At 38.1% G+C, this 24,495-nt stretch overlaps 1 protein-coding gene across 6 annotated transcripts in view; it reads right to left on the bottom strand.

Moving 5' to 3' along the window:
• Positions 1-1,856: 1,856 nt before the first annotated feature.
• The window catches only part of VEPH1 (ventricular zone expressed PH domain containing 1), a 197,225-nt gene continuing 174,586 nt past the window's right edge, over positions 1,857-24,495 (bottom strand). For 5 of the 6 annotated variants that reach the window (XM_032485610.1, XM_032485602.1, XM_006188427.3 and 2 more), the window contains 2 exons: positions 12,608-12,744; positions 7,158-8,769 (listed from right to left, as the gene is read on the bottom strand). In XM_032485610.1, coding sequence (XP_032341501.1) covers positions 8,533-8,769; positions 12,608-12,744 — 374 coding nt within the window. In that variant the 3' untranslated portion in view covers positions 7,158-8,532. Of the gene's footprint in view, positions 2,660-7,157; positions 8,770-12,607; positions 12,745-24,495 lie in introns of those variants that run through there. The other variant, XM_032485619.1, reaches the window with a different exon arrangement.

The following is a 24,495-nucleotide window of genomic DNA, read 5'->3' as shown; positions in this document are numbered from 1 at the left end:
ATGTTTAGCACAGGACCAGCACAAAAGACATGCTTTATGTTTTGATTTACTTACTGGATAAATATGTACTTATTTACTGAGTTTCTTAGAGGCATGGACAATTTATTAGTAAATGTCCTAGCATAGCATTTAGCATATGTTGAATGCTCAATGAGTGTTTATTCATAAATGCCTAAATCAACTATTTGAAGGGTCTTGGGGAACAGGGGGCAGACATTTTGTGTAGCTGCAGGAGAAAGAATTAGAACTGAAGTTTAGAAATTACAGAAAGGCAAAATTTTCCAAAAAACAATATAAGGGATGAGTAACCTAATAAGAATCACATCCAAACACTTCTTTTGAATGTTTTTGGGTTCTGGGATTATGAGTAATTTCTATCATATTTTAATAGTCTTTTTTGTTTTCTGAATTTTCTGATAAATATTATTTTCATAATTAGAAAATACTTATTTGAAAAAATGTGGACTGGTGACAAAGTAATGGATTCTCTGTTCCTAGAAGTGTTTGAGCAGCTGGGAAGAACACTTGCCAATGATGACAAGGAAGGGACTTCTCTGTGGGGGGTGGGGAGAAGTTGGACCTCTCCCCATCCCCACCACGATTCCTTTGACTCCAGCACCCCATGATACTGTTAACTGAGCGATAAATGCTGAGTCCCCTTTTAGGAGAACTTGGCCGAGTTTACTTGGCTGCCTTACATTCTGCCAGTGGCTTCCTTATACTGGAACCTCACAATGACAGTGTTGGCTGCAGTGGAATTTGATTTGTATTCACTTGAGGCTGAGGAGGATTTCATGAGATGACAGTATAGTGATGTCAGGAACATGAATATATAGGTGAGGGATGTTTTGTGGAAAAACTTAAGTGCTCCCTCTGTGAAATGTTTTAGTGAGTCTTGATTACAGTGTTCTCAAATGGCACTTACAGCACACTTATCCTAAGGAGTACACTCAATGGTTAATTTTTCAAAATAGACATTTCCAAACCGTGGTTTTGGTTAAATTAAAAAGATGGGCTCTACTCTGATTTTTGTGTTTACGAGCTAGTTCAGGCAAACAGGACCATGGTTTTTCTCTCTTAACAGAAAAGACATTGGGCCATTACCTCCATATTACAATAGCTCTGAATTAAGAGGAATAGAATACTCCCAGAGGTCATCTGGTGTGTAGGACTGAATCTCTGTTGAAAAAGGGCAACACACACAAAGTTCTTCTGATTACATGAAGTCCCAGCCGAGAGGGGGGGGGAATCTAAGACTGACATAGTAAGAATGATCTCTACGAAGTCCCTGTGAAAATTGTTTTGTTGTTATGACTCTTGCGTAAAAGAATGTGTGTCTGTATATGTGTATAAATCTGTACTATATTTAAAATCTGTATTCTCCTGACATAAGTGGACTTGTAGTTAAAAAACAAAACAAGGCAAGAAGAGAATTCTAAAAGAATTCAAAAAGGAAAAATTAGAATCTATTATTCTCTTGCCCCCTCTCCCCACCCCCAAGTGTCCAATGAGGTCTCATGGAGCACTGTTATTCCTATGAACAAATAAGTCTGTCATTTTGGGTTTGAGTACTTTACATTTTTACAATATCTGAGTATTTTATAACTCTTCCAGGTTCTCAGTACCAAAATGAATTCTAGTCATTCCATTGATTGAAAGACAAAGGAAATGCATTTTCTTTCCATTCAATGAAACCTTTAAAAAAGTTTGTTCACAAAGGCAAAAGGAATTATGTAAACACAATGTGTCTGATTGTCATCTTACAGAATAATGCACAAGAAAGTTTCAGGATTTCTGGCTCCCCTCCCCATACCCTCAGAAAGTTTTTCTTTGAAGTAGATGAGTTCAATATGTGCTGGATTAGGGGTACAGGATGAGAAGAATGTCAACATGGAAACTACTCTGCAAGACTGGGGTTCCCAGCACCCAGGAGCTCAGGTCTCTGCAGGAGCTGGTGTCCTGTGCTGCCAAGTACAAGGCTGTAGGGCCTTATGTAAACTGGTAATAGAAGGATGGACATGAGGAGGTGAAAACCTGTCTCATCAAAGCACGATGAACAGAACCCTTTTCCCCTAGGCAAGTAAATGGAAAAACCCAGCACTGGGGCTTGTCCTGATCCTCTATAGTTCATACAGCCCACCACCCATTCCATCCACTCTGCTCTATGCCTCCCTCTGCTCTCCCTGGGTCTACAGTTTCCAGTTCAGCTCCAGGCCTCGTCTCCCTACTCTCAGTCTGAATTCTCTTCAGACACCACCCTAGTTTTACCCCCAGGCTCCCCAATCTGTGACAGTGGGTAAAAGACATAGCATGTGCTCCTATCCTTACCCTTGCCATCTTGGTCCATTCCCTAGCCAGCTTCCCTGCTAGGGATAGGGACTTAGACAAAGCAGAGACAGGAAAGGGGATACAGAGGCACCAGAAACATGGCTTGTGCGTGGACATTAGCCCTCTTTATTTCCATTAAAACAAAGGATGTGATGATTGATTTTATATGTCAGCTTGATTGCCTTTAGGATACCAAATAGCTAGTAAAACATTCTTTCTGGGTGTGTCTGTGAGGGTGTATCCGGAAAAGATTGGCACTTTGAATCAGTAGACTGAATAAAGAGATTCACCTTCACCAATGCGGGTGGGTCTCATCCAATCCGTCAGGGGCCTAAATGGAACAAAAAGGCAAACAGAGAATTTTCTTTCTCTTTTTGAGCTGCGGTATCTATCTTCTTCTGCCCTTTGACATTGGAACTTCTGATTCTCCAGCCTTTGGACTCCAGGGCTCATATCAGAGGCACCCCCCATCTCCCAGTTCTCAGGCCTTTGACCTGAGACTAGGATTATACCAACAGTTCCTCTAATTCTCAGGCCTTTGGACTTGGACTGAATTATACCATCTGCTTTCCTGAGTCTTCAGCTGGCAGAAGGTGAATCATGGGACTTCTCAGCCTCTGTATCTGTGTGAGCTAATTTCTATGATAATTTTTCTTTTCTTTCTCCTCTCTCTCTATTTCCTGTCAGTTCTGTTTTTCTGGAGAATCCTGACTAACACAGAGGGTAAGCACACACAGGAATGGCTGATCTCATACCTTTGAGAATGGATGCACTGGGGACATTTTAACCATTTTAAAAGATTTTAAAATTTCTTACACTTGCAATATGCTTTATTGTTCACAAAACTTTTACATAAAGTTTTGAACATGGTGGAACTCTTAAATTAATACTTACTTTTGCTCATTTATTTGCATTTTTCTTCCATTATTTAAATTCTGAAATTGGGATGTGTCTTACTATCAGTGGTTTTGCAATCGTCATCCACTAGGAATGACTGTGACCAGGTATCACTTGAACTTGGCCCAAGCTCTTTGTGTCGTAACTTCAATTGAATTATGTACATGGTTGATGGTACATGTGTTCATTGCTGTTTAGGACATCTTAAAAATTGTAATATGATTTGACTTTGAAGCAAAAAGTTACCATGTACATAGAAAAGCACAGAAGTAGAGGAGTGGGGTGAAATATGACATTACTGAACCAAAGAGCCATCATTGGAGAAATGACCATAGTACCATATGGTCTTCCAAAGCAACAGCAACTGTTTTACCCAAGAAAGGAAGAGATCAACACGTAGTAAAGCCACGTTTCATTTTGTTGCTGAAATAGATACCAATCTATAGAATTACCTATCACACACCATGCAAAGTACCTAAAGTCAGAAGAAAGCGCAAAATCCCTCAGAACAGATAAAAGACTTTTTGAAATAAAACACTACTTATTGGACTATTAAGACATTGCATCATAATTTCATTGGTAGGATTTCTTCCTTCTTAGTGGTACATAAAAAATGGAGTGTCATTAGCAAGCACCTACTAAGATACAGTTTCTCTGCTGGAGGTTTTTACATGACATTCAAGCCTCAACAATTCTACTCCATAGATAGTATTATCCCCACCCCAGAGATGAGAGATGAGTGATTTGCTCAGATAGATAATTTAGTTTGGGTAGAGCTAGGACTTGAATCCTCATGTGTTCATGCCTGGATCCTACACTACTTTTTCTAGACTCCCTTGCCTTGGTAGAAATCTCCCTGATTTTCCAACCACTTTGTCTTTCAGAAGCATCTCTGGGGAGGAATAGCCCCAAGAGGTCCACACACTGGCACCATTCTGGAATAAGATGACATCTTGGATTTTTCTTGGTTTTTCATCTGAAAATTTAGTTAGCTTTTGGGGACTAGAAATCCTGACTAGGGCATTTGTGGTATTTACTTATCTGCAATGCACCTCAGATTCAGCTCACATATTCTTTTGACTTATTTAGCAACTGTTTCCTAAAGTGGGGAATGCTTTTTCAACTAGGTAATCTATATTTATGCCTAAGAATAAGTCTTAATAAATAGGCACAAAAGTGCCTATGGAAAGAAGGTAAATTGAAACCCAATAAATGTCCCTCAACATCACCAGCCAACCATTTTCTAGAAAACCCAGTGTTAGAAAAATATTGAGCATCTATTTTTTGCCAAACTCCAGGTTCTCAAGAAATAATTAGATGAGAGCCTCACACATAAACATTTGTGTTTCCACAGCTATCTGGGAGGAAAAAAGAATCAAAATGAAATAGAAATGAAAACCACTTGAATTTCTGTCCATGATTATAATTGTATTCATACCAACATATTTAAAGGTTTAAACATGTTTAGAAAAGTGGTTTCTTCGTAGATCGGGATCAGAAATAGCAGCCCTCTTGGGAAAGGCCAGTCTGTGGTAAACCAGCTGGCACCAGGGGTGGAAGTGCCAATCAGTGGGAAGATGATGATTCTGAAATGCGTAGCTTGCATTTGGAATTATTGCATCACGGGAGGAAAGCAGAAAGATCATTCTTTACTTTGTATACTTACTTCATGTATTTACTTCTTTTTTTTATATCTGGTTCAAAGGTTCTGAGAGTAGCTCTCTAAACTAGAGGCATCTAGTTAATTAAGCCACAAGGACTTTGTAACAAGTAGCAAAAATAATTCTCTTCCTCCACATTGAACTAACAGGCCCATTCTCTTCTTTCTTAAGACAAGCCTTCAGTGAAAACAGAATCAAGACATAACCAGTATGTTACTATAACCCTTCTGCTGTGAAACAGAACACATTGTTGGCACTGAAATTATTAATAACAAATGTAGTGTCACTTATTACTCTATTTCTATTTGTCTGTTACCAATTTTTCCTAATTGATTAAACCAGCTAAGGTTACTCACTGACTCTTAAGAATGAGCTGGTAGATTTTAAAAGAATATTTAGAGAATTATTTACAACTATGCCTCTTCTCTTTTCCTGCACAACTTCATAGAAGGAGATGTCCCTCTAGTTCAAGGTGAATCACTTATCTAGACTCTGAATGTATACATCTGAATGAATGTAAAATTAAATGTACCATCTGCCTCACCTGTCAAACTGTTGCTTTGGAATTGTCTGTCTCAGTGAATGCCATCATCACGCATGAAGTTTCCCCAAAGTACCCAGGAGTCATCAGAGACTTTTCTCTTCCCATTTCTATACTCCAGCTCCAACCAGCCCACCAGTGTCTTGTCCATTTCACTAATTCAGCATTTTTCCTGCATTTCCATTTCTCTCTGTCCCCTCTGCTACTAGATCAGTCCAGGTCCTCACCACCTTCCAAGAACCTCCAAATCATTTCCCTGCTACAATCCATTCTCTGTATCATGATCAGATTTATTTCTCTCAATGCAAATCTTCTTAAAATCTTTTAATGGTGTTTCACCTTCTTAAGGAAAAAGTTCAAGATACCTAGCCTGGAACCAAGCCCTTTGTGGTATGGCCCTGCAGGCCTTTCCAGCATCATTCTGCACCATCCCCAACAGATCCCTTATGTCTCAGTCCTAGGTGAGGACTTGCTGTTTTGCAAATGGACCATTTTCTCTCTCTCTCCTTTGCCTCTGCAAGGTGATTCCTTCAACTGACCATTTGCTCCTTGTCTGCCCATGGTATTTCCACTAGCTCTTCAAGATGAGCTCATTCTCTAACACCTCCAGGCAACAGTGAGGGAGCCCAAGCTGAGTTCAGAGTCATTTGCAGTGGTGCCTTCTCCTGTGTGTCCTCAGGACCCTGTCCTTCCCTCCATCAAGGCACTTGCCACACAGCATTTCAATTTTTGTTGTACATGCCTGTCTCCTCCACTACACTGTAAGCTCCTTGAAAGGAGGAGCTGTATTTATTTTTGTATCTCCAGGCCAACCATAGTACCTGTTGTTTGGTAGTTGTTCCATAAATTGCTGTGGAATAAAGGAGTTTTAATCATTTTCCTTCACTTCTGGAAACTTTGCTCAAGCAAAGTTATTTTTCCTCTTTCTGTATTTTAAACTTCTTTCCCTTGAGTCTAATGCATCTTTAAGTCAAACAACAAAAACACTTTCTCCATTTTAGCCCCACGTTGTTGAAAGGAGAGTCCAATCATTGCTTTAAACCCTTAACTTCCTGTTGATTTTTCAACTCACTGAAATTTGACTTTCACCTCATCACTCCAATGAAATTTGCTCTTGCCAGTGACACCAACGGTGCTGCAAAAGTCATTCTTTTCTTAGCTGCAGAAGTCATTCTTTATCCTTAAGCGACTACTTTTCAGGATTTCACATTGCTGATCTCTCCCTTTCCCTTGAAAATCTTGGCTTTTATGACATAATTTCCCTTGGTTTATAACATCTCTGAACACTAATCAGCCAGTCCAGCCTCCTTTGCTTAAATGTTGGGTGTCCCGACAAAGCCCTTAATAAGTCTGTTGTTTTCTTCTTCCTGAGTGATTTCATCTAATTCCACAATTTCAGTCACCATCTATGTACATGAGCCCAAATTTTGACCTCTCAAAGTCTATTTCCAACTTATAGTAACTTCTATGACTCAATACTCTCACACTTTACATTAAAACTTAAAAGTGAATTGTTTCAAACTTGGCCTCTTTTATATCTCCTATCTTTGTGAGTCAGCAGTAAAGTCAGGGTAGAATTAAGGACATTGACTAATTACAGTCCTTCTCCAGGTTTCTATATTAGACTATGTTTAATAAATTTCAAGGAAAAAAAATTAACCTTTATGTGAATTACAAGTTAGCTTTTGGATTAGTTATCTATTGTTACATAAGAAATTATCACACACTTAGCAGCTTAAAACAGCATGTATTTATTATCTCAAAGTTTCCGTGGGTCAGGAGTCCAAGCATAGCTTAGCTGGGTCCTCCGTTCAGAGTGTCGCAAAGCTACAATCAAGGTGCGGCTGGGGCTAGGCTCTTATTTGAGTCTCAGGATTCCCTTTCAAGCTCACTGCTTGTGGCAAAATTCATTTCCTTGAAGCTGTAGAACTCATGGCAGCTTATTAAAGGCCAGTGGGAGAGAGTCTCTGACTTGTTCACCCTCTTTCCAAGGGCTCAGTTGATTACATCAGGCCCACACAGGCTCATTTCCTCTCAATTAACTCAAAGTCAGCTGATTAAGGACCTTAATTACATCTGCAAAATTTCTTCACCATTGCCATGTAGTGTAACACAATCATGGGAGAGACTATCCTATCCCTTTTGCCACATTCTATTAGTCAAAAGCAAGTTACAGGTCCCACCACATTCAGGAGGAGGAAGTTACACTACGGTCATTGGGAGTTATTGGGAGTCATCCTAGAATTCTGCCTACCACAGCTTAATTTTTTAAAAAAATTATGGGTCATGGCAAAAAACAGTAAATGTTTGTAATTTGGAGGTATTAAAATGTTGAATACAAAGAAGAAAAGTATAGAACTTAAAAATCTCAAAGTAATGGAATCAGCACATATTTTGAAGATGGAGAAAATGGTTTTCTACGCTTATTTAAGCTCACACTTACTGCCTTGGGCAGGAGATACTTCCAAGTATCTAAACTTTAAATCATATTATATGAACCTGAAAGGAATACTCAAATACTCAAATAAGGAGTTCTAAAGGACAGACGCTTAATTACATAATTGGCTTAATGAGAACCATTTTACCACATGTTATTCTCATTGGTATTAGGAGAGGATAAATGTAATTATTTATCTGTCAGAAGGTGGTTTTCCTCAGTGTCCATCAATTTGACTTTTCCTTGTAGGGTTTTGTTTTTGTTTTTGTTTCTTCTCTTTTAATAGTTTTGACAGACCGTTTTTCATCAGAAGTACCTAATCTTTCCTCAGGAGAGGCAGTTCGGATACCTTTTAAAGCTGTTTCCTTACAATGTACAATGACAGAAGTTTCTAGATCCCTACCCTCCTGTTTCTGGTTCCATACCACCTGTAGCTCCTTTTCCAGTATGCCTCTCACAGATGTTCTGCAGTTAACGCAAGTGCCATTAGGATCTGAAACGTACTCAGGGTCCTGTTACTTTTAGGTCCTGCTTCCTGGGGAAAACTCTCCCACTGGTATTGAGTAAAGAACAGCATGACGTGGTGAATGAACCTCTTTTCCGTGACATTGGCAGTGATAGTGCAATGCCCACTGTATACAACTGGTGTGAGATCGGCTTGTAAATCCCTACAGATATGTGGTTACTTCCCTACTTTCTCTCTCTTTTGCTTGGGCGACTGCCACGTTGATACATTGGAGCCACTCTTCTGCATTCTTCTCATCCTTGGCCTTGAACACATAGGTTTTATTGTCTGTGAAGATTTCAAAAGCCCGAGGGAGAGAGCGGTCCCTGCGTTTCTTGGCCACAACTTTCACACTCTGTACTTTGCTGAGTTCTATTGGGGAGTCATCAGGGTCGTCTTTCTGAAATGTATGGGAAGGAAAGAACATGAGCTGGCTCCCAGAGGATGGAAGATCTCCTCAAGAATTTTCCAAGGCGATCAGAACCCTTTCACTTCAGGTGGCTTAAGATCTTTGTTATTTTGGGTGCTAAGCCTCAAAGAGTCATTAGAACAACTGAAGGAGTGAGCAAATGGCCTTTTGTTGTAGTACTGGAAGTTGGAACAAAATAGCCAATTTATAGAAAATTATTACACAGTAGGACCGGAAAAAATACATAATTCATATTTCTTTGATTTTATGTCATTTTCCACTGATATTAACACTGTATTAATAGAGCAAAATGCAGCACTACAATTTGGGGTACAATTAACTCAGAATTTGAGATAATTTTGGAGGCTTGAAATTGAATTTTCCTTTGTGTTACCTCTGAGAAAAAGGTATTAATTGAATAAACAATGCTCCAATGTTTGAGTAGATCAAACTGTTTTTGAAATTCTCTGGAGGTATGGAAGCATGATTTGTCTACAAACATTAAGGGAAGGAATATTTGATGATGTTACATTTTCTTTGCATTAAGGCAGATGCTGAAGGATCTCTGTAACACCAGGGTCATCGTGATGGGATTGCATGAATATTTTTAAGGAATTCAGATTCTTCTTTAAAGAAAGTTCATGTCTTTTACAGCCCTGAGTCCACTTTGTCTACTGGAGACAATGTACCTGTGGTTGAGAATCTTGCCGACTCTCTCTTCCCGCTTCCCCTTTCACAATAATCTTTCTCTCAGTTTGCAATGGAAAGACATCTTTTTCACTCATCTCAAACTTTCTATGGTGTATTATCCAACTTGGAAAAATCTCAGGAGCATCAAACAAAAAGCGCAATTCAAAATACTGATGTCAGGGAAGTGTCCTTCAACCAAGGCATTTCTAATTACATGACACTTTTTAATGTTTAATAGCTATTTACTACATTTGGTACTACACTTATGGCTTCTCATAAGTATAAAATTTATCACTCATAAGTGATATAATTTTAAAAAGTTAGTAATAAAAAATCTTAACACTTAGAGACTGATGGTCACAAGAAAGTAAAATCATTACATTTCAGCACATATACATGGTTTTACTGCAGTGAAAAATGATAGGGTGATCAGGATGAAATGCTATGGGAATGTTAGAACAAAAATATAATTTCAAAGAAAAAAACAATGTAAACACTTCCACTAAAAAGAGATAATTTATCTATTTTTTGAAATGAATGGCGTTAGGTGCCAAATTGCTATGGTATTTTTTTCTATTGGTTACATTTAAAGGAGAGATGTGCCTTTTAAATATTAAAATGACAATATTTACAATTCAAGAGAAACTACAGTCTGTGCAACTGTTTAAAATTACGATAAAAGTGTTTTTGCAACTTAAAATGCCGTAAGGTATTATACAGATTGTGCAAAATTCTTTCAGGATAAAATTTGAAGTCATCTGTACTAGATAATACTTTGTGAGCTTAATTTGGTTTATAGAAAGTATCTGACACTTATAAAATTGTATTTTTTGAATTAGCTTATAGTATAGAAATTGATACATGTAGGAACTGAACAAGAGAAACATGTTACTAGTGGACAGTGAATCAACTAAGAAACAGACAGGAAGTCTAAGGATACTGTTGCCTAGCTGTTAGGTGGAGATTAATACCTTAAGAATGCAAAAGTGAAAAATAACATGATAATCTTTTAGTTCTTATTCTAAAATGCACATTTCTTCTCATTTACAGGAAAGGCCCTTTATGACGTGGCTGAAGATTCAGCTGGACTGCTGACCACTGCAAAGTTACTGTGTCCCTGGGGATGAGAGGGATTTTGCTATGGTCTTCATGCTATATTATATTTCCCAATTCTTGAGCCAAAATGTCCTGTCAAATTTCTGGAATGTCAGACCATTATTTCCTGATAAAGACGTTAAACAAATTAGCCAATTCTCTAAACTTTATTAAAAAGCTCCGAATCAAGAAGTATAAAGGTCATTATTGGAGTTCAGGAAAACCACTCTATGCACTAGCTCTTCTTTGTCTCAAGGGAGCAAAAAAATCACTACATCTTAACTTTTGATTTCTTTAATAAAAAGAGGAGATTAAAATAGTTATTTAAATGCATTAAAAATGCCATTTCAACGTGAATCTATGCTAAAAAAAGTTTCCTTAAACCTCCAATAACTGTCAAAATTGAACACACCATCATACTTCCTGTTCAAAAAGACCTCAGCTACAGAAAAGTGTATTATATTTTATAAAACATGCAGATGAAGAAAGTAATATGAGTTCAAATCGGGTGTCACCAAAACGTTTTTTTTTTTTCACATTCAAAAAGTTAATGTGAAGTCTTATTAACGAAAAGAGCATTGATCAGAATTTGTCATAATTCAGATAATACTATACTTAATGCCTGTTGTGTAATAAGTTCAAACAAATTTTGTAATGAGCACTTGAAAGATGTAGTGCCTGTGCACTTAGTGAATTGTAATTTTTAAGTAATTTAACCTTCTCATTTATTTTTATTTATTTATTTTTTAACCTTCTCATTTATTAATTCAGACACAGTTTGACTTGCCACTGACCCTGCATTTTAAGTTTACATAAGAAGTAGGGCAGTGTACTCATTTGAGGACATTCTTTGGTGTCACACTGCCTGAGCCTGACTTCAGTTTTACCCCTTCTCACCTTTTTAAAAAAAATAAAGATATGTTCCATAAAAGAGTTTGGCAGTCAAAGAAAAGCATCACACTTCCTAAAAACACAAGCATTCTTCTTCCCCTAGTCTACAGAGAAAATTGCAAAAAATAAGGAAAAACAAAACCAACATCAGCAACAAACACCCACCAGTATACACCACATTAGCATGTATACTTCAGCAAGTAAGTGAAGGCAGCACTCCATCCCTGAATGATGACTCTTTCCTTGAACAAGCCAATCCGTCTCTTTGGGCCTCAGTTTCTCCGTGTATAAGATGGCAATAACAAAAGTGCTGACCTCAAAGGATTATTCTGAGGATTGTTGGAGGCAATCCAGCGTGGCATGTGGTAAGCACTGATAAGCTATTATTATTATATCTCAAAATGGCCAAGAAATAGGTCAAGACTTCATGCTCCCTGATCCTCAATGAAGAGAATTTAATGATAAATAAAACTGATGTGAAAAGAAAGGGATAACTTTGTATAGTTGATTGGAATAGAACGCTTTTTCAGACGATTCCCTCTGAAAATTCAGAATACAGATATTTACTGAGCATCCTACTTCAGATTGAAAATCATATGAAATGAATATGTATTAATTCCCTGAGAATTCTGTTCTATTCATTAACTGACTATTAAATGAATGAAAGATAGTAATATTTTTCTCTAATCAGAATTGAACTTGGTATAAAGTACTTAAAATGAATCAGCCTTTGTTTCTTCCTCCCTCCCTACTGTCCCCCTTCCTCACGCCCCCACCTCCAAATATAACCTCTAGTTATAAAAGAAGTCAGAGTCAACATCATAAGCCACACATTTATGTAGGCAATCCACAAGGAAACAGAAGGCACCGCGTTCAAGTTGAGATCCCCTGGTAGACCCTCTACGGTTCGTCTTCTAAAACTTAAGTCAACAAAAAAACCCTCCCATAATAAACTGAAGAGGGACAGTGAACCAACTAATGTAGGAATGAACAGAATAGATAGTCAAAGGGGCATATGTAATAAAATGACCCTGTAAAATTGTAAAATGGAGAAGAAATAATTATTGGTATTTTGACTCAAGGCAAAATGCCTAGCTGGTTGGCAGAGATCAAGACCTTAAAAACCAAGTGTAAAGGTGGCAAAGGGACTTACAGACTTTCCTTTTTGAAACAGAAGTTGATTTCCAGCCAGTGTAAAATAACGGGTTTTCCACCTTTTGATGAACTTCCATCTGACTTGCTTCTCTTTAAGTTTTCCTTCTATGAGAGGCTGGCCATCTTGATTTACAACTGTTGAAGGTAACAGAACAATCAGCCATTTATTTTCCATTATTTATTTGGCAAGTGATCAAAAGTCAGAATTATACAGTGAACCAGAACCAAGTAAATATATTTGGAAAGTGGGCTAATAAATGATGAATTTGGTTAACCTTTCCCCCCTTTTCCCTGAAAGAATGCACAATTTAGATACGATAATGAGAAAGTGTTGAAAGCCCTTACTCAGATTCGCGAAAGGAATATAGTTCACAAAAAGAGCATCTGGTTAGCAATTTTTAAGGTTCAAGCTTTCTGTGCTTCCTAAATCCTTCGTTTCATTGTATTCTTCCTGCATGAACTGCTTAGAAATACAGCTTTATAATCACAAACCAAGAATATTTAGCTATTTGGCAGCAAGAGTCAATGTAGTGTTCCAAAAGATGTGTTTGTCTGAATCCTCAACAGCTGCAAAGGCAAATTTACTCAACTCTTCTGAACATATTTCCACTGCCTGGAACACACTTTACCTCCACTCTCTATATTCGAATCTTCAGTTAGTCAAAAACCAATCATCTTATGTTTCAACTCAAACATTGCTTCCTCTGGGAGATCTTCCCCAAACCCAGACCCAAGTGAGTCAGCCTGCTATATGTTCTCATAGCACTCAGAGTGTTTCTTTATCAGGCATCATCATTGGCAGGTGGTTATTGGGTTTTACCTCATTAATGTCTTTCTTTCCCATTCAACAGAAAGCTCTTTTTTTGTTCACTGTTGTTACACCAGGCATCTAACATAGTGCCTGGCAAATAGTACATAGTCTATACATATTTGTGGAATGAATGGATTCATTTAACATTGAAGTAGCATGTGTATGATTACACATTACCAGAGAATTCGATGATCCATTATGATGACAGAAGTTTAGATGTTGAACTGAAGAATTTCATTTGTTTTACCAACTCCACAAGATTCACTCTTCAAATTCACGTGAAAGCATCTGATTTCAGGGTGGTATGACAAAACTTACTTATATACATTTATGTTCAATTTTCAGAGCACCTTGGAAGTGATGAAAGTTGTTCTATCACTGTGTAATCTGGACATCACCTCTTTGACCACATGACACAACTTATCCTTCCCATCCTACCATCTTTTTAAATATAAGTCAAATAACTGATGATTTCTAATGTAGGTCAAATAGACAGAGGGTTTGCCCACCTTGACAGCACTGTCAGGTTAAGAATGATGAAATGTATAGTTTTTATAAACAAAGTTCTATTAAAGTTAACTTGGTGTTTTTCCTTTCTTGTCTGATGACTAGTTAGTTGGATGGTCCATTGTCAATCCTGAATTAAGGCTAATAACTGGAACAACACATGAAATACATTGTCAGATAGGGATAGGGTTATGATGAAGAGACAATAGGGAGTGAGTGACTTGGGGGTTGGTGCACAAGCATGTAAGTGGTCAGGAAAGAGCATGGACATTCAAGGTGACATCTGAACTGAGGTATCAGTGATGAGAAGCGTCTCCTATTTTCTGGGACACTTCATGGTGGCTTGGATGATGCATAGTAGAGGGCAGGGAAAGCGGAAACTTAAGAATCATTGACAATCAGTTTGAAGAAAATTATCTCAGTGTTCAGCTTTGATTTACTAGGAGTCATCTGATGTAGACCTTTCTTAAAGCTAGTTGCTCTTTGTAAAATTAAATTTGCCATCAACACAGTGCTTGCTTTCTTTGTGTGGCAGCTAAATACATGGGACACCATGTCTTCCCCAAGTGCTATTCAACCTAGAGGACAGGGAAAGTTTGCTCACAGTGTGCTCCCAGTGTTGGCCTAGGCCAGGGTTTCCATGAATGACTACTAACACATGCTGTTGAGTTATGAAGGGCGCAGCAGCCAGTCTGGGAAGAGGAGGGGAAGAACCAAGAGGAGATGGAAGAGAAAACAAACAAACTAACTAAAAAAACCAAGGAAATACCCAAGCCAAATTTTTTTTCTAATACATCCATTTCCCATGCTTTTGAATTAGAAAAAAACCTGCTAATCTAATTGTAATGTTCAAAGATTTTTTGAGTAAGATTTCAGAAGAGTTAGATTTGATTTAACTACTATTTTCTGACTATCAAAGAGGAAACAATAATAGCTCCTACCTATCAGCTTTACAAAGCTGTTGAGAGATGAAAAATCAAAATAAAGAAATTAATCTTAGGACACTATGTCAGTAGCAAAGAACTCCCCCACCCTCTGCTCCCTATTCTCATTAAGGAATTTACTTCACCAACTGTAACCATATTGCTTTCTTGCCTTGGTTTTAGTGGTAAGGTGATTTAATATAACTCAATGTTATTTAGTAACAGTATGCTTTTTTCCAGTCTTAGTTTTTCATATTTACTCAAAGAAACATTTGAAATAGTCATGATATCTGAGTTGATTTGAAATCATGATTGGTTTAAGTAATATTTAAGTACATAGATCCTTCTGGATCTGACATAGAGAATTAGTTACAAGTTCTTCTAAATGTAGATCCGAATCTCCTCAAGGCAGGACCAAATGTTTCACCTGAAGTGTATGTGACAAAAGTCATATTTGACCAAATAGCTAAAGGAATTGTTTGAGACATGGAGTGGCTGGGATAGCATACCCACAGACCCCTATGCCCATAACAACCGTGAGAGACTCCAGACAGAATGACAGGCTTACTTGAGAAAGAAAGGATGAAGAACGGTGGAGAAATGCTGCTAAGTAAAGACTTTTCATTGTAGTCCAGGGAAAGTGGGTCCCAGGGGAAAAGCCCATGGAAAGGGTTTTAGGAAGGAATGTTAGCAGCACTTTAAACTAGCTGCATGTTAGGGCCCCAATTTAGGCATCACAGTTAGCTGCAAATAATTCGTAAACATCAGGCTACTTGTAGCCATAAGATTGACTTTAAAATAGTTTCAAAAGGCAAAAAAAGAAAGACTTAAATTTTTTTTTCCAGCGGCTATTCCATGTCCAAAAAACAATTTCTTATAATTATGTCTAGCATATGCGTGACCCGCCATGTATCCTTTTAATAGGTCTGTTGCCCATAGCATGTCCTTGTAAGCAATAATTCTCATACGGTATCACGATCTCTTGATGGTCAATCAGGGAACTAATTCTTTTTAAGGATGATCATATTTCACTCGAGAAATAACATGTGTTATGAGACTATGAGGGAATAATCATGCGCATATAGGGTATTTAAATATTTTCTCACTTGCCAGTTAACACATTATTTCATTCACAGAACCACAATTTGGCTAAGACATTCTCTACTGACCTGAATCTGTTCCTTTTTAAAATTATCAGTTGGCTGAAAAAACTATGGAATATTAAACTGAATTCTCTAGTGCAACTGGAACCCAAACTATTACCATAGTTCTTCTGAAGCCCCATTAGAAAGGATTTTTATCAACTTAAAAGTCTTTTGGAATGCTAATACAAATGTTTATACATTAATTGTATTCCTTTTTGTGCACCAAAAGTTGAAAAGATTTTATGTTGATAAAAGATGAAATTTGAAGGTGTTGGTCTTAACATAAAGTTGGTGAATTAAGAGTGAAATAATATCAGATACAGATACCTTAAACCAATAAAGAATATTCCTCTGTTAATCTACCAACCATATCCAATCCAACACATACTTTTGAGCACAAATAAGGTGCAAGGCACTGTGTTTACATCTGAGGGAGTCACAAAGCCCAACTCGGATGGAACTTGAATATCATCTTGTGGGGAGATAAAGCATTTTACAAATTCTACAACTCAATATAAAGTTTGGCAAGTGCCACCAGAGAAGTAAAAGCCAAGATTACAGAACTCAAAGAAAGGAAATTCTACTTCTAACTGGGAGAGGATGACACGAAACCTGGGCTCCCACTGAAGAAGGGAGAAAGGATCTTCTAGGAAGAGTGCAGAGAAGGCCTGAGGTAACAAGAAGGACATGTGAGGGAAGGCACATGAAAAGAAAAACACTTAAAGAAGCTGGAAGAATCAACAAACTCAGAAGCAAGTTCATAAAGCTGTTGCTTTGATCAAAGTCATGGGCTGAAGATGGAGGGTCTGCAGGAAATTCAAGATTTTTTGGTGTAAGATCCCAATTATCAAACAGTCATGGGAGGTCATATTGGACTTCATTTGAGAAGTATTCTGCAAACCAGAAATAGACTCATGAACACAGAAAACAAACTATGGTTACCAAAGGCAAAAGTGGGGGAGAGAGATAAATTAGGAGTTTGGGATTAACAGATACACACTATTATATATAAAATAGATAAACAACAAGGATCTAATATATAGCACAGGGAACTATATTCAAAACCTTGTAATAAGCTATAATGGAAAAGAATCTGAAAATATACATATATATGTATAATATATATATATATGAATCACTTTGCTGTGCACCTGAAGCTAACATTGTAAATCAACTATACTTCAATAAAAAATAAAATAAAATAAAACTCTTCTGAAGCCCCATTAGAAAGGACTTTGCTTTTCTTAAGGACTAAGGGTAGGGCCTGTGAAGGTCTAGCAGCACATGCATGAAGCCTCATGGACCCAAGATGGGACCAGCTATGGATCAGGCATGGTCCTGGCAGGAAACAGAGGGCAGATCAAGCTGGGTAATTGAAAGGAGTTAATAAAGGGGCTGTTACACAGATATGGGAAAGGAGTAGGAAAAGCACTATAGTACTCTGAAGCCAGGAACCATGGGGAGGCATAACATCCCTCTCTGGTTGGAAAGGAAAGAAGAGAGAAGAGTTAGGACCCAGAGGGAGACCTGTATGCAGAGTGCTGCTTGACAGGACCTGTGGACTTGGGCGAGGACAGTCAACCTGAAGTAATCAAGCAGGGAGGGAATTGGGAATAAGCAAGCCAGCCTCACTCTGCTCCCTCCCTCTGATCTCTCCTGCCAGAATGTACCTGAAAGTCAGCGGTAAGGAGATTGGAACACCCTGGAGTGACACCCATTCTATACTGGGTGTAGGAAGCAGGAAAGCTTCCTGGAGTAGACGTCTGAGCTGAATTCTGAAGGGCAAGGAGTAGTGATGAAGGTGAAGGGAGGAAGCGTATTCTGAAAAATAAAATCACATGCAAAGGGCTGAGGCTGAGAGAGGGGGCATGAAATGCATTCTAGGAACTGTCACTAATTCTATGTGATGAAAATCTGGTGGGACTTGGAGAGGAAGAAACGAGTGTGAGATTCAAGGAGAGACCAATCCAAAAGACCTTTGGCATCATGCAAAGTGGAAGCTAATGCTTTGTAATGTAACATAATGTAAACTAATTTCTGTAGTCATACAACTCCTCTTATCTCAAGAGCACAAGTTCAATAATTCAAGGTCTCCAACTTGTTTTAAGATTTGTTGCAATTGTGAATATATCTGTAGCCAATTATAATTTAAACATTGTGTGTTGAATGCCATGTTTACTCCTTACTATGATGAATCATACAGGGCTGTACCAAAGACTTTCTCTGGTATAGGCCTATAGTTAATGGGACAGGGCAATGACTTTGGAGCCAGACCTCAGCTGAAGTCCAGAATCTGCTACATAACAGCTGACTGATCTTGTGCAAATTATTTAACTTCACTAAGCTTCAGTTTTCTCCTCTTTAGAGTTGTCATGCTTCACAACAGGGCCGCTATGAATGGTTATGCAGGTTGTTCACTGGATAAGAGCACTTAGCCAAGGGGTGAGTATGGGCTGAAATTCAGCCTGAATTTTGCTGTTTAAGTCATACATCCCCAAATGGACATCATAAAGGCACCCAAAAATGCTGTAAGGGTTAACAGTGGCCTTACTTAACTAAGTCTTGGTACATACTAAGGGATCAACAAATAGTAGCTACTATCATTACATTCATGACCATGATCATGAACATAAAATCATCATCATCTTTTACAGTGATGATGAACAGGTGTTTTGTTTTTTTTTTAAATAAATACCATATCCTAATGGCTTTAGGATAAAACCAGTCTCCCTCCCTCCAATTAAGATTATAATGGAACTTGTATGGAAGTGTTAGGAATAGAGAGAGAATTCAGAGTAGGATGGGAAATCCTTTTAAGGTTCAAGGACTGCCAGCTTTGAACTTGAGATGTGACAGGCAATTCAAAGAGTCCCAAAAGGGAGGTGAACTCTTCTGTTTTTGAGTGATCGATCCATTTATTTACCAAGACTGCCATTTTCAAGCAAATCCAATAATGGATTGGGCTGCCTTGAAGAGTTTTCCACATCATTGGTGGTTGCTCTCTTTTCTTCCAGACGTTCTGTTTGTTCTTAGGACAGAAGATGGTGACTTCTATCCCTGCCCATAACTACTATTCACACTGTACACCGACTTCCATCCAGACTCAAAAATTCCTTATACTGTGTGCTTTTTGGCTTATGCAACTTTTTTCTTGAAAGTATTGCACTGTGCACAAATAATTATGACTGTCATGAATATAATTTGTGATATTTGATTTCTTAGATATTCTTTCCTGGTTATTAAAGACAAATACCTTCAACAGAAAGCATTTTCTGGAAGAAAAATGTAAATCTCAGATATATAGTTTTAAAATAAGAACTGAGGAAAAGTATGTCTTTTAAAAAAATTTCCCTTGAAATCACTGCTTCTGGGAACCACACCTCCTACAGAGTCTGTAGGGAATTTCTTTGTATGTATTGAGAGTCTCAAATTTACTTCAATTCCCTTCCATGGTTTTACTGATTTTCGTGTGTGTGTGCTGGTTCTAATAAAGCCAACTCTGATTACAGAGGAAATGCTTAAAGAAATATTAAGTGAGGAGGAGCCATATTTAGTGGCCTGTCTGTGGTTTCTGAAATCATTAAGGATTGTAATGAATGGCATGTTTCATATGAATATCCAGGCAGTGTTTGGGGGGGGGTCATATTTCCCTATCAGTAGTGAATAAACAATAAGGCATAATCCAGCATTGATTTTGCAACATCTCATAAGATGTGTGGGGTCTAAAATAGGACAAATTCAATTTGACAGCTGCCCTTTAAGGATACTTTGATGTGTGACTGAAATGGCTTCCTTTCTCAATAATTTCACATCCATCAAAACACAGTCTGCTTTCTAGGCTTCTTTATTAATTGTTGAAATAGTGATCTAAAAAAAGCCTCAGAACTATTATTTTATAAGCCTGTAGAGCAATGTTTTCCAACTGTGTTCTGAGGGCCACCTACATTGAAATCACTTGCTGGCTTGTTAAAATGCACATTCTAGGGCACCACCCCAAACCTAATGAATCATAATTTTGGGGTAGGGTGAGGGGCCCTGCATTTTTAACAGGACACCCAGGTGATTCTAATTTAGCTCAAAAACTTCTAGGAAATGATAATAGCTTCATGTTAGATGACAGTACTAGGTCATATAATATCCAAGATAGTAAAACTATAAAAGCAATAGTGGGAAGAAAATTGTCATGACCTTTCTATAAAATTCAAGACTAGGACAGCAGTATAAGATCATATGTGTGTCCTTGGCTTAAGTTAACAGAGTTGTAGAGAAAAATGCTCAGAATCAGTGTTTGTGGGATTTGGCTCATTTATTGTTTCATCAATGAAACAAAAGTTCTAAGGTCACTTGGCAAGAAGGTAACCTGTTTAGTAGTTCTGAGCAGTAAGTATGGTCACCTTTGTGCCTTTATGGGAAGCTATCAAAGAGGACTGGCCCAGACTTGCCCACTAATGAGTGATAGGGACCCGTGGGAAAAGAGAAGAAATGGTGGAAAGGAATGGAGAGAACTGCTCAGTCTTAGACTTGAACTTTAAATAAGAAAGGGGTCCACACTCATTTCCCATGTTGGTCCCGTGTTGTCATCCCATTAATATGATCTCATGGGTAGGTACTGTGGGCAACATCTGGCTATAGGGTTTTAGATAGTTTTAAAAGTCGAGTGCTTTCCCACACTTCCTGAACATTGTAGAAGTTTCCTTAAATGAGGAAAAACAGATCTGACATCCTTGTACCAGATCGGTGATAAGGAGGGTCATCTTGTCTGGGCTGTACAAGTTGAGCTTGTGTTAGCCATTGTTCCACCTGCACAGACATCCTTGGTATTTAAGAGTATTCCAACGTGTGTCTACACTGCGTTTGTGGAATTATTTAACACAAGTTCCGTCTGTTGTGGTTCAACGCTTGGCCTCAAACCTTTTGCCAGTAAATACAAGTTTTACAGTGTCTGCACTGGAAGCTTATCTATAACATATACATCATGACATTTGACATACATACATACACACACACAATGCCTCATTCTCTGTTAAATAAAATGATCTCTCATAGTACTTTTGAAAAGAACTTATTTAAGAAACTACTGTTTACGTGAAGAATAATTTGGCACAAAAGGCACACCGCAAATGCCACCATTTGAATACTTTTTTTTCTCTTAAAATGAATCACTGTGAATTCATTAATTTGTTTTTTTGTCATCACTTGCTTAAGAAAAATTTTGCTAAAAATTTTCTGAGAAGATACAGAATTGGTTGTTCACTTATTTGGTAAATATGTATTGAGTATCTATTGTGTGCTATGGATTGAGGATAGATGGATGAGAGGTGTTCCCTCCAAAGAAATAGTTTACTGGAGGAAACAGACATGAATCAAATATTCACACACAACCCCCCCTTAAGAACCCAAAACAACAACAAAAAACAAGATGACAGGTGTAACAAATGTTATAAGGAGAGGTCCGAAGTCCTTTGAGGACCTTAGCATCAGTCAGGAGGTTATAGAAAGCTTCCCTGAGGCAGTGAATCTGAGTTATAATAGGAAGGCTAAGATCTACATTAATGAGGTGATCGGAAAAGGGCACCCCTAGCAGAAGAACAGCAGATACAAAAGCCTGGTGGCAGGAAGAAGTGTGGTGAGTATAGGAAACTGAAAAGAAGTCCTTCTGGCCAGAGCAGAGAGGAGCAGACAGTATGGGGTACAAGAGGAGGCTGAAGAGGCTGGGAGAGATCATTGCATGTGACGCTGTCAGGAGTATGATGTGGAGTTTGGGGAGCCACTGTATGGTTTTTTGCAGGGGGTGGTCCCATCAGATTTGTGCTTTGAAGAGGACATTCTGGCTGCAGATCTCTGAGGGAGATCTGAAGGTCCAAGTAGCTGAGTCAGGAGACTATTGCCATTATTTTAGGTAAGAAGTGATGGTAGTTTGCTCTAGGGTGATGGAGGGAGGTAGACAGAGTTGAGAGTAATTGAGAAGGTAAAATCCAGAATACTAGATGAGAGATTAGATAGGCGTGAGGGAGAGGACATTCATTCTGAGTTGATGAAACAGAATGAATGATGATGTATTTATTGAGATGGGGAATGCTGGAAAAAAATCAAATGTTTTTAGGGGCAAGGGTGGGGCATTTACGAGTTTTAATTTAAATAAACTGAGTTTGAGATGACTTTTTTAAAAAAAGTCGTAAGTTGCCAATAGCACTTTATTTTTTCTCTTCAACATCTTGTTCTGCAGTTGAGATGCCTTTGAAGCACCAAGCAGGTGATGGGAGAAGTAAATCTAGAGTTCAGAGGAGGAGCCTGGACTGCAGATACACATTTGGGAGTTGTCTCATGGAAGCGGTTATGGAAGCTGTGGAACCAGTGGAGACTGACCAGGGAGAGAGTTACAGTGAGGGGAAGTGAGATGCTCTAACAGTGAAGAGCTGGATAGAGAAAGGTGGGCCTGGAAAGGAGGCTGAGAAGGAGCACTAAGAGTAGGAGGGAGAGCAGAGGAGTGATTTGTCATGGAAGCTAAAGGCAGAAATGTTTGAAGGAGGAGCAATTGGCCAACAGAATTGAATGCTGCTAAAAGGCAAGTGACACAAGAACTGAAATATACCCAGTACCTGGGACCTGCACGACCTTAATGACCACAGACATAATGGGTTTAGAAGCCAGAATACAGAGGGTTGAGTCAGGAGGAGGAGGAGGCAGGAAATACAGAGTGAGTAGTGACAACTCTTTTGGCTTTCAAGAGGAGGCAGAGAGGCAGTAGGTGGAGGCAAAGGAGATTTAAGCCAGTTCAGTGGATTTAAAAGCCAATGGTTACCGGGGGCGGGGGAGGGGGGTATAAATTGGGAGTTTGAGATTTTCAGATACTGACTACTATAAACAAGATGGATTAAAAAACAAGGTCCTACTGCATAGTACAGGGAACTATATTCAATACCTTTTAATGGTCTATAATGAAAATGAATATGAAAAGGAGTATGTATATATATGTATAAATGAATCACTATGCTGTATCCAGAAATTAACACAACATTGTAAATCGACAATACTTCAATTGAAAAAAATGGGAGTTTAAATGAAGAATGGAAAATTCTATTTAAGAGAAAAAAGGAAGAGTAATCTACGCTGTGCAGTTTCTGAGAAGGTTGGAAGGATAAGACCCAAGGCAAAATATGACCACACCACTGAAATATTTGATGACTTCATTCTCAGTAGCTGCTAAATGCACTTGTATGTCTTTTGTATCGGTGAGCTTGTGGCTGAAAAACAAATTTCATTCCTCATGTATTTGTATAGGTCAATAAAAAATTAGATTTACTCCAAAAGATGGTGATTAGAACTCTTTTAAAATCTATTAAATGCTTTATTTTAAGAAGCTATGTAAAAATTCTTTAAATCGATGTCTTTTAAATGTGTGTAGTGATAGACTGATTTACTCACTTTAGTCTGCCTTTCTAAAGTGTGCTTCTCCTCCTCCATATATTGGATTGTCTCATCTTTTATTCTCCAAGTACAAAAGGACACATTTCAATGCCTGATTTGTTTGTGGGTAACCACGGAGTGACTCATGCTTTGCTGCACGTATACTTTCCCCTTTCAAGATAAGACTGTTGTTGACCCAATAAGGAGCAGCAGAAGAATTAGGATAGTGATGCTGGTGGAAAAATAGAAATTAACCCCTGAATGGTGTTGGGTGCTGATCTTAGCTTATTTCTCATCGAGGCTCACGGGTTATTAGCAAGTTTACTATGGATTCTATTGTGTATGTGTGTATTGAAACCTTTTAGTAAAATATTATAATTGGGTACCCGTATGGATTTGGAACCTTGTAAACAGCAATGTTTTCTTATAAAGTTTACTTCACAAAAGTTGCTATTTCAAGGTTTCAGTTTAGTAAGCTTTTTTTTTAAACTGTAAGAAAGAATTAGATTTTACAGTTGCATTTCAAAACAAATCCTATTTCTTCCATAGTCATCCCATCACTTTACGTGATCCATGAATTATTCAATCATCCATCTATATGCCAAAAACTTGTTAAATGCTACCATGTTCCAGGTAAAGGATGGTTCTTTCTTCTCTAGCTTACTGTCTAGTGGGGAAAACTGATGGCAATGTGCTGTGTATACTACAGAAGGTGTGGGCAGAGAATGGAAAGGACAGAGAGGAGTTTATTCTGTCAGTGTGGTGTGTCCATGTATGCCAGTGTGTCTGCAGGTATCTGTGCGAAAGAGAGAGAGAGACAGAGAGAGAGAGAGAGAGAGGGAGAGAAAGAATATGAGTATGTGGGAAATCTTAACAGAGAGGCACAGAACAGAGAGACAGGAAGAGGGGAAAAGGAAAAAAATTTCAGGATAGTAACGTCTCTGAATTGATGAGTGCGTATTTGTTTTGTCATTAAGTAATTTAAAGTATTTTTGAACAAAAACAGGCTGGGGTTCAGTTTTATGTACTCAGTCCATATTCAGCAGTCACTGGCAGTATATACATGTGAAGATGGAACGTTATCCTGCCCAAG

Source organism: Camelus ferus, chromosome 1 (genome assembly GCF_009834535.1).
Source record: "Camelus ferus isolate YT-003-E chromosome 1, BCGSAC_Cfer_1.0, whole genome shotgun sequence".
NCBI lineage: Eukaryota > Metazoa > Chordata > Mammalia > Artiodactyla > Camelidae > Camelus > Camelus ferus.
This window is presented reverse-complemented; position numbering and strand designations above follow the sequence as displayed.